At 47.4% G+C, this 9,100-nt stretch overlaps 4 protein-coding genes across 6 annotated transcripts; 3 read left to right on the top strand and 1 right to left on the bottom strand.

The window, feature by feature from the left end:
- Positions 1–80: 80 nt before the first annotated feature.
- On the top strand, positions 81–3,413 carry LOC126319916 (uncharacterized). Its single transcript, XM_049993619.1, has 3 exons — positions 81–873; positions 1,071–1,168; positions 1,282–3,413. The coding sequence occupies exons 1-3, from the start codon at positions 497–499 to the stop codon at positions 3,393–3,395; spliced, it is 2,589 nt and encodes an 862-aa protein (XP_049849576.1). The 5' UTR covers positions 81–496; the 3' UTR covers positions 3,396–3,413.
- A 56-nt stretch (positions 3,414–3,469) lies between these two features.
- Positions 3,470–7,077, top strand: LOC126319932 (cyclin-dependent kinase 7-like). The gene is made up of 2 exons (XM_049993641.1): positions 3,470–3,846; positions 3,970–7,077. The coding sequence occupies exons 1-2, from the start codon at positions 3,634–3,636 to the stop codon at positions 4,765–4,767; spliced, it is 1,011 nt and encodes a 336-aa protein (XP_049849598.1). The 5' UTR covers positions 3,470–3,633; the 3' UTR covers positions 4,768–7,077.
- On the bottom strand, positions 3,967–7,492 carry LOC126319920 (uncharacterized). The gene is made up of 2 exons (XM_049993624.1): positions 7,249–7,492; positions 3,967–7,008 (listed from the first exon to the last, which is right to left on the bottom strand). The coding sequence occupies exons 1-2, from the start codon at positions 7,439–7,441 to the stop codon at positions 4,913–4,915; spliced, it is 2,289 nt and encodes a 762-aa protein (XP_049849581.1). The 5' UTR covers positions 7,442–7,492; the 3' UTR covers positions 3,967–4,912.
- Positions 7,132–9,098, top strand: LOC126319930 (uncharacterized). Of its 3 annotated transcripts, none has more exons than XM_049993636.1 (5): positions 7,132–7,329; positions 7,584–7,777; positions 7,865–7,974; positions 8,034–8,134; positions 8,192–9,098. In XM_049993636.1, the coding sequence occupies exons 3-5, from the start codon at positions 7,871–7,873 to the stop codon at positions 9,019–9,021; spliced, it is 1,035 nt and encodes a 344-aa protein (XP_049849593.1). In that variant the 5' UTR covers positions 7,132–7,329; positions 7,584–7,777; positions 7,865–7,870; the 3' UTR covers positions 9,022–9,098. The 3 variants fall into 3 exon arrangements, with proteins under 3 accessions (XP_049849593.1, XP_049849596.1, XP_049849595.1); XM_049993639.1 differs by having other exon boundaries at positions 7,601–7,777; positions 8,192–9,078; XM_049993638.1 differs by lacking the exon at positions 7,584–7,777 and having other exon boundaries at positions 8,192–9,078.
- Positions 9,099–9,100: the final 2 nt, after the last annotated feature.

Below are 9,100 nucleotides of genomic sequence, written 5' to 3'. Positions count from 1 at the left end.
GCATAGCAGCGCGCTCGGTATTCCAAATTGTGTTTGAACTATAAAGGACTCAATTTGAAGTGTCCTCATTTTTTTTGTCATTTCACCCTCTGTAATGCAAAAAACACCGACGGTCCCACACCGGTAAAGCATTTATTTTTCGCCTGTCTCCGGACTGCGCACCGAAACTCCACCGTGCCTTTCTTGCGATTGCGACCTGAATCCTTCGTCCTTGCTGCTGAAGTCCATGTCCCCGCTTTTTCAAATGCGTTGAATTTGTCGTCGGCCACGCAATGCTTAGCACCCTTTCACTCATCAGACCCTTGCTATTGTCTAATGCCAGTTTCTTTGTGGCTTGTTCCGATTTCTCTATGCAGGCGTCTGACGTGACCCGCTGTGGTCTACGTGTCACCGACATACACAATATCTTAACCGTCGTATTCAACTCTTTTTTGTCTTAATCATATTCATTCCTGAATTGCAATTTCATTTTTTTGCCATCCCTTGTTCAGAGTAAATGGAGGACGCACTTATACAGTGTGTGAGGCTTTCGCTCTCAAACTTCCTCTACGAAAATGCAACGTTTATGGCGGAACGTCTTGTCGCTTGTTCGCGTCCCAGCCCTGAGCAGCTCCCGTCCGAAAAGGCACTCCACCTCCTAGCGACATGTTATTTGTATTCAAACAAACCAAATAAGGCATACGAAGTGCTCAAGGGCTGCTGTTCGCCCAACAATAGATACCTGTTTGCTGTGTCAGCTATTCGCTTGGGCCGTCTCCGCGAAGCTGCCCAGAGTCTGTGTCCAAAAAAATTCAGCGCTGTTTCCAAGGAAGATCCTTACCTCTCGGTGCCAAATGGCGAATATGGCATATACTTGTTGGGAGTCATTTCACAGTACGTTTCAATTTTTTGTGTACGCTTTTGACCTAATTGCAGGACTCGGCTTCGACGCAGAGTGCCGCCGATACACGCGTTCGATAGCTTTTTTCGATTCACAACGTATTTGGTATGCTTCCTTCCATTGAAGGGTGGTACCCTTAAGAGAGCTTGAGTAGCCCTAGCGTACCTCTAATTTTGTGATCAATTTTCAGTCGACAAGGAAACCTCAGACATGCCATTTCACTGTACAAAAAATCACTCGAGTTAAACCCTCTTATTTGGTCTGCTTATGATGCGCTCTGCCAGTTAGGTATGCAAGTCGCGCATACGGGTGGTTCAAAGTGATCCAGCTCTTTTTTTTATCGTTGCTTTTAACACATTTTGTTCGTCGTTGACCAAATGACGCGTCTGACGCGGTGCTAGGCGAAGACATCGAGGCCGAGCGCTTCATGGGGTACAGTGGTTCGGTCCTGTCGAATCTGGACCGGTCTCCTCTGGGCAGCGAGTTTTTGGTGCCTATGGCGTTCAAAGACAGGTCGTCGTCGTACATGTTAGAACTTGAAAAATCGAAGGATGCCCTGACTCATGCGCGCGTCACGCCATTGAAGAGACCTTCGAAAATCTTCCAAAGAAAGAGCGTCGCTGAGCCCTTGTCTGCTGAAAGGGAGTCTGGCTCCCTGATGAAAATTAGGACTTCGGGCTCGCCTGAACCAGACTCGTCTGAGATATTCAAAACGCCATCTGTTTATGACATAGCAAAGAGGTTGACCGTTCCCGGTGTTTGTCCAGATAGTCACCAGTCGTTACAGCATTCATTCAGTTCTTTTTCACCGGCAGCTGCTTCGCCCAAGACCGTTTTCAATACAGTCGCCTCTAAACTGACGGCATCGGGATCGAATTCTGACGCCGGCTACGGCAGCAAAGAGACCGTAAATTCTAGTTTGACGCAATCCGTTACGCCAGTCTATACTACTCACTCGTGCCAACAACACTCATTCGCCCCTACAAAGGCGGGCCCCGTTGTTCCTCGACTCCGAAAAAAACAATTAAAGAGTCCGGCGTTTTTTTCTTCTAGCGCGGATTCCTCGTTGTCTCTGAACGAGTCTGTATCCTCCTATTCGAGGCAGACTCCCTCTGGCCACGCGTTTGCGACTCCGTTGAATTCTTTTTCACCAAAAAAAGCCCATGAGTCGAGTGTCAGACCGAAAGCTGCAAACACCGCCTCCTCTTCTTCTGGCATGGCTTTTCCTTCTCCCAACATCAAACCCAGCATCTACCCTTCTTCTGGCACTCAAGCCGCCCAGAAAAACGTATCCGACTTCCGATTCCTTTCTAAAATGGAGGACGAACTTTCGATGAATTCGACTCCCATTTTCGTGAGCAGTCTAGAGCAGACCGAGCACTCATCCGTCTGCCAAGCCTCACCCAGCGGCAGTTGCGTGGACCCGTCCTTTTCTACCGACAACGCAAGCATGCTGAGTTCGTTTGCTAACACTAATTCTGTCTCCGTCTCAAGTGTAGCCGATTTGCTTTCGCTTCTGTGCATCATTGGAAACGCCTATCGGATGCTCTGTCGGTACCGAAGCGACCGGGCGCTGGCCTACTTCCGACTTCTACCGGCGCAACAGCGACAGTCTCCGTGGGTTCTGGCTCAAGTTGGCAGAGCCTACTTTGAAAAGGCAGAATACCACCAAGCTCTCGAGGTTTTCGAGACGCTTCGTCAGTCTGCGCGCCATCACCTCGCGGGCCTCGAATACTGTTCAACTATCTTGTGGTATTCGAAGAACACCGTACTTCTGAGCTACATCGCCCATGATCTAATTGACTTCGATCCCTACGCTCCAGAATCCTGGTGCTTTATTGGAAACTGCTTTTCCCTTCACAAAGACCACGAAACGGCCCTTAAATTTTTTCAGCGCGCAAGCCAAGTCGATCCCACATTTCCCTACGCTCACACTCTAGCCGCGCACGAGTACATCGCATGCGACGACTGGGACAAGGCCACCGAATCGTTTCGAGAAGCTCTGCGCCTAGACCAACGTCATTACAACGCCTGGTACGGTTTAGGCACCATCTACCTCCGTCAAGGTAAACTAGAACACGCCGCCTACCACTTCTACAGAGCCATTCTGATCAACAGCCAGAGCTCGGTTCTGTACTGCTACGCCGGCCTGGTTCAATACATACTCGGCAACCTGATCGACTCCCTGAAGTTTCTGCGTCAAGCCGTGTTCCTATCTCCCGACAACACGACCGCCTCCTACTACCTAGCGCACTCGCTGCTCGCCTCGAACAATCCCGGCGAAGCCGAAAGCATCGTCGCTAACCTGAAAGAAAAGGCACCGAATAGCGGCGCAGTTCACTTTTTATCCGGGAGGATTTACAAGTACAAAGGCGAAAAATCGCGGGCGTATCGCGACTTCATTCTCGCCGAGGAGCTCGATCCGAAGATCGCTCCATTCACCAAAAAAGAAATCGACAGCATGGACGAGTCCATTCGAAATTTTGACCTATACGAACCTCCAGAATTTTTATAAAGCGCTTCTGTTCCTTTTTTTTTTTTTTTTTTTTTCCTGTCAAAATATGCCCTAATGCCTGTACGTTTCCGTACACAATTTTTTTGGTAAAGCTGGTGGCAGATATTAAAAGGCCGCGCTCCCTCGCTCGCGACCTCTATACTTCCGTCTCACACACCGCACTGCCCAGCCATCCGGTGCGAACCACCCCTTGCCCTGTCGAAGAGACTCGCTTCGCCCGACTGACGCGCGCTCTCAAATGGACAAGTACATAAAAACCAGCAAAGCTCTAGGACAGGGAGGCTATGGCAGCGTGCGCCTCGCCCATGTCAAAAATCCAGACGGCACAGAGGGCCGTCCCGTGGCTATCAAGAAGCTTCACACCACTACCACGAATTTGGAGGGCATCGAAATCTCCACAATTCGCGAGATCAGAATTCTGAAAGACATGCACCACAAAAATATTGTTGAAGTACGCTTTTTCATCAAAATTGCCCCCTAAAAAACGGCTGCCTTCTACGCCTCGCTCTGCATAGGTCTGGGCTCGGTGCGCGCAATACCAGGCCCTTTCTAACGCCAAAACCCTGTGACGTAGCTTATAGATGTGATCGCTTGGGAGCGACAAATTTATTTGGTGATGGAATGCTGCGAGACGGATTTGTACCGAGTCATCAACAACATGTCTGTTGTTTTGTCCTCCGCTGACGTCAAGTGCTATCTCAAACAAATCCTGGAAGCAGTCGAATTTTGCCACAAGTGCTGGATATTGCACCGAGATCTCAAGCCAGGCAACTTGCTAATTACCAAGGAAGGAATCGTTAAGTTGACAGATTTCGGCCTGGCAAAAAACTTTGCTATAACCAAAGAGAGCCTTTCTCCTCGCGTCATCACTATATGGTATCGCGCGCCAGAGATGCTGTTTGGTTCCGATAAATACTCCAGCTCAATCGACATGTGGTCAGTCGGGTGCATTTTCGCCGAACTCATGCTACGTGCTCCGTTGTTTCCCGGCATAAGCGAAATTGACATGTTGAGCAGAATATGTGCCGCGTTGGGCACCCCGAACGAGAAAAGGTGGCCAGGCGTCTCGAGCCTGCCTTGCTTTATCGAATTCGCAGAATCTCTCGGCACGCCTTTAGAGTCCATATTCGTCGGCGCCACACCTGACGCTCTAGACCTCATATCAGAAATGCTGTGTTTGGACCCCGCTAAGCGGATTTCCGCCTCGAAAGCCCTTCAGCATCCTTACTTTCAAAATCTACCTGCTCCTACCCACCCGAGCAAATTGGTTCTGTCGTCAGCGGAACCCAAATCCGCGCCAGTCCAGAGCAGACGAAATCACGCCTACTCCGGCGAATGCTCTCTGGCCCGAAAGAAAATTCAATGGAATTAACTTTGGCCTTTTGGGCGCTTTTACAAAAGTTGTAATAATGTGTCATTCTTTACAGTCAACATATTCTATGTTTAGCTCCTCGTGAGGGCCGGTTCTTGCTCGTCGCTCTTGCCTTGAGACTCTCCCCTCGGAGATAGGTGACCATCTACAGATAAGTCAAACACAACCTGGGCTTTTTGGTAAAGTCTGCGATTGCCTCCCTTATAGCCGATACCCACGACTCCCTGGTCGAAGCGTTGTCCGAGGTGTTGATAATGCGACAGTAGACCTTGGTAGTCTCTTTCTTACCTATGTAAATGCAAAAATCACGTGATTCTTGGTCCGCCAGGGGCTCAACCGTCGTTTCCTTCGGTAAGAAAGTGATGATGTCTCCCAGCACCATTGTATAGGTCGCGTCTTTTGCCTTTGGCTGCGCTCTGGGGCGACACAGAACAATGAGGTCCGTGAACAAAAACGCCTGTGCTTGGGGCAGCTTCGACTTTTTGCTTATAATTTCGAGCTGGCCTTCGAAAAAATATCGGCGCCTTTCGTCCCACAGCTGTACTCTCTTTTTGAATTTTGAGACGCGGCGTTCCAGGTAAAGCACCTTCTTTTTCATCTTGAATAGCTCTGTTAGGATGTAGGCCCGCTCGTTGTAGGGCTCCAGCTGCTGGTACACGTTCACCAGTTGGTCGTAGTTTGGGTGGCTTTTGTCTAGAAGCTGGGTCCAGCACCTAAGGTAGTTTGTGATGGTGGGAAATTTGAACATGAACAAGGACACCAGGTCTTCCAGTTCGAGTTTGGAACCCGTGCTTTTTTTGATTTGGTTTGCGTATTCCGAGAAATTTTTGTTGTTTTTCATCTCGTCCATCAAAGAGATCATCTGATACTCCCGATCGAAGTATTCGTCAAGAATGTGCACGGAGCCGTCCAGAGTCGTCAGGAAATCACGCATGCTGTCGGGCACTTGGGTGCGCAGATTTTGCAAGCATTGTCCCAGTGATTTGCACAGGTTGATGAGAGAGGGCAGAGATTCGAATAGATACTCGAACTGAGAGATCGTTAGCTTTTTTTTCTCGGCTATTTCTGTGTCACCGTTTTCAATTTGTGGGTCTTGGTAATTCCTTTGGACAAACAGCAGACTCAGGCTGAGCGACGAGAAGGCGGAATGGAGCATCGTCAAAACTTCCGAAACACTGCATGGGTTGTCGGTATGTCGATCAGGGTTGTTCAGCTGCTCAATTCGGATTGAGTCCGATTTGATTTCTTGCACTGTCTGGTCGAGCGAAACCGCCTTGCTCCCTTCGTACACGACGCAACTTGCTGGGGTGAGCAACCGAAGGCTGCACACCTTTTCCAAAACGGACCGTATTGACTGACTGCAGTCGGCAAGCACGACCTGATACTCTCCATTTGAGAAGCAAACGCGCAAGTAGGTTTTGCCCCGTATGTTCGGCAGTAGGCACTGCATTTCCAGCCTAGAAGTTGAAGAGGAATGTGTCAAGTTGTACACCGCCAAAGCGGTGGTATCGACGCTATGAAGTACTGGCTGACTTTTAGAGGCGTTATACGGGATGGCCGAATTTTCCGTATGTCCAGCACCCTGTTCGCAACCGCCTGAATGGTCGTCGCAGCTCTCAGACTCGAGGGAAGAGGGCAATTCCGACTGGTTCGCAACTTTTTTTTCGTTAGAATTTTCCCAGGTGACTTGTGTAAATATATCAGACATGTTACTTTGATTGCTTAAATTGTGCTTCTTTGACGCAGCACCTCCGACACGTGCATTATTTAGGTGACCTATGCTTGTCTGTGAAAATCTGGCTTTTAGTTTCGGTTGCGCCACCGGTACTTCGTCGTTTTGCGAAATCGTTGCATTTTCGTCGGTACTCATACTATTTAGAGCGCATCTTTCTTCTGCTATTCGAACAGTATTCACCTCTTCTTCGCGCCGGTGCTCGAAACTCGTACTAGCCCTCAGACCTAAACCACGCTGTGCATTTGTCGGCAAACAGGCGGCACTAGAGTCACCGTGACTTGGGCCACTTGACTTAGTGGGCGAACACGAAGCCGAGCTCTTGTGTGAGCCTTTTCCTGCCACCTTAGCGTTAATTTGATCTTCTGATAACGCAAGCTTTGCATCATCTGCGGCGGTGCGGCATGACGATCTCCTGTTCAGAACGGGTTCTGCGCCCTTGTCGATAAATTCGGGCAGCATCGTCGAGGTAGTCGGTTTCGTTCTACTCTTCCTATTTGCCCTGCCAGCTAGAAAAAGCGCAAGAATAATGTTAGTTTCTCACAAAAACTGCAACCAAAATATAAAGGTAGCACGGATTTGCAATTTTGTCATTTTTATATAACCTCTTTTGCTCTGCAAGCCGATAATTCTCCGACTTCGTTAACTACTCAATTTTGACATCTGAATAGCCAGCGCGCGTGTGCTTCTGACTAACCCAGCCGCGTAGTTGATCTCTCACTGCAGAGAGCGAGTAGAATCATCGGTACCTTCGTGCGATTCCTCTTCTCCCTTCAACTGTTGATAGGTAGGACAGACTAGCGCATTCTGATTACGAATATCAGCTAAGAGTACGCCATCTGACTTAGGACCGTTACCACAGCTAGTGTTTTTGTTTATCACTTCGTCGAATTCAATGAATACATCACCCCATGAACCAATCTCAAAACCTTTCATATCCATTCAGAATGCCAAAAAGGACCTAAATGTTATTATAATGTTCTACCTCAGAATAAAAATTTTGTATACAGTTTGATTTTTCATCCTCTCATTAAGCTCTCGCCTGCGTATTTTCGAGAACTAATCACACCAGCGATCTCCGAAGCGCCTCAACCATCTCAGATGTGTGCAGAGAAATATTCAAAGAACACTATTATATCACTGGTGCTACAACTCGACATCTCGAGAACACGGCCTTTGCCGCGTCCAAATAGCTCTCAATTCACCGATTGCATTGACTCCTCATCCGTTCTTCAAAGACTCAAAACACGTCAAGCCCGCTCATGACCGTCGTTGTTCGTTGTACGGCTTTCGGTTTACAATAATTAAAATTTGTGTTTTTCTAACAACAATTAAATCGTTTTTAATATTGTTTTCTCATATTAGTTGAAGATGTCGAAAAAATACTGTAGCATCCTAATTCTAGCTCTACTTCTATTAAACGAATGTACCTTGGCATCCTACGACAGGAGAAGAAGTACCGCGATCGTATTTAGGTAGTATATCATTAAATTTTCTCCGTCTGTCAAAAGAGACAATCCTAATTTTTTTGTAGCGGCGGCGGAAGTAGAATAGGCCAACAGCTGGCTATGCTCATGTCCTTATTTACTGGGGACAATGCCGGTCATGTCAAAGTCTTTCCAGACTTCATTTCAGGTAGGGTTATTTCTCCTTGACAAAAACACAGACAACGTTTCTAATGATCTGTTTTAGGTTCATCTTCTGGAAGCGTATGCGCAATACTGGCCAATGCCTTGTATCGAACGGTTTTGGACCCCCTTTCACCGCCCTATACTCCAGATAGAATCCGCCAACTTCTCCTCAGCATAAAAGAGGAAAGCGTTATAGACTTAAGCATTTCTGGACTAGAGAAAGTGATTTTCGATAACCTGTTCGATGGATATATTTTCAACAACCATCCGCTTCGTCAGCTGCTCAGCAAAGAGCTTGAGTATCTCAAATTCGAAAAACTTAAGGATTTGTACATACCTACATGTATCGCAGTCACTGACACCGTTGACGGAAAAACCTATAGCCTTTGTTCCGATGACCCCAACGTCAACGAGTTGCCTCTGATTGACATTGTTATGGCTTCGACTGCCATACCTGGACTTTTCAAGCCGCAATCAATTGCCGCCCCCCAGTCGTACGGATCCGGTAAGTACATGGACGGCTCATTTGGCCGAGAGTCTATCCCCGCTATACCTGCCTTTATGCGAAACATAAACATAATTTATTTGGTAACTCATTCCGATAATTCCTACAGCTTTGAGGTAAAGCCGGTGCCGCATTATAACTATTTACATGCGATTTTTCAGTTATCAAATTTGTTCGTCTCGTTGACATCATCGATCTTCGACATCAGTACCAACTTCATGCTTGAAATGTGGAAGTGCCACAAAGGCTCTACCATATACCTCTTCCAGCCGGATATTGACGACGGTTATAACATGGTCGATTTTAATAGTATATATAAACAATATGAGACCACTTTACTTTGGACTGCCAAAAACCAGCCAATATGTTTGAATTGTGGCAAGTAATGATACAAGTAGTCGTTCGCTATTAGCAGCGATTCTAAAATTCTTTGATAAAAAAAATCGTCGTCTTTTTTAATATATT

The sequence above is a fragment of the Schistocerca gregaria genome, unplaced genomic scaffold (genome assembly GCF_023897955.1).
Source record: "Schistocerca gregaria isolate iqSchGreg1 unplaced genomic scaffold, iqSchGreg1.2 ptg000691l, whole genome shotgun sequence".
Lineage (NCBI taxonomy): Eukaryota > Metazoa > Arthropoda > Insecta > Orthoptera > Acrididae > Schistocerca > Schistocerca gregaria.
The sequence above is the reverse complement of the archived record's forward strand: the minus strand, read 5'-3'. Positions and strand labels throughout refer to the sequence as shown.

Bases quoted from the DNA above. Each gene is read 5' to 3' on its own strand.
- LOC126319916 (XM_049993619.1), top strand. From the start codon at position 497: ATGGAGGACGCACTTATACAGTGTGTGAGGCTTTCGCTCTCAAACTTC. The intron at 874-1,070 runs GTACGTTTCAAT...ATCAATTTTCAG, and splicing joins TTGTTGGGAGTCATTTCACA to TCGACAAGGAAACCTCAGAC. The intron at 1,169-1,281 runs GTATGCAAGTCG...ACGCGGTGCTAG, and splicing joins TGATGCGCTCTGCCAGTTAG to GCGAAGACATCGAGGCCGAG.
- LOC126319932 (XM_049993641.1), top strand. From the start codon at position 3,634: ATGGACAAGTACATAAAAACCAGCAAAGCTCTAGGACAGGGAGGCTAT. The intron at 3,847-3,969 runs GTACGCTTTTTC...CCTGTGACGTAG, and splicing joins ACCACAAAAATATTGTTGAA to CTTATAGATGTGATCGCTTG.
- LOC126319920 (XM_049993624.1), bottom strand. From the start codon at position 7,441: ATGGATATGAAAGGTTTTGAGATTGGTTCATGGGGTGATGTATTCATT. The intron at 7,009-7,248 runs GTACCGATGATT...CGCTTTTTCTAG, and splicing joins AGAAGAGGAATCGCACGAAG to CTGGCAGGGCAAATAGGAAG.
- LOC126319930 (XM_049993636.1), top strand. From the start codon at position 7,871: ATGTCGAAAAAATACTGTAGCATCCTAATTCTAGCTCTACTTCTATTA. The intron at 7,975-8,033 runs GTAGTATATCAT...ATTTTTTTGTAG, and splicing joins AGTACCGCGATCGTATTTAG to CGGCGGCGGAAGTAGAATAG. The intron at 8,135-8,191 runs GTAGGGTTATTT...GATCTGTTTTAG, and splicing joins CTTTCCAGACTTCATTTCAG to GTTCATCTTCTGGAAGCGTA.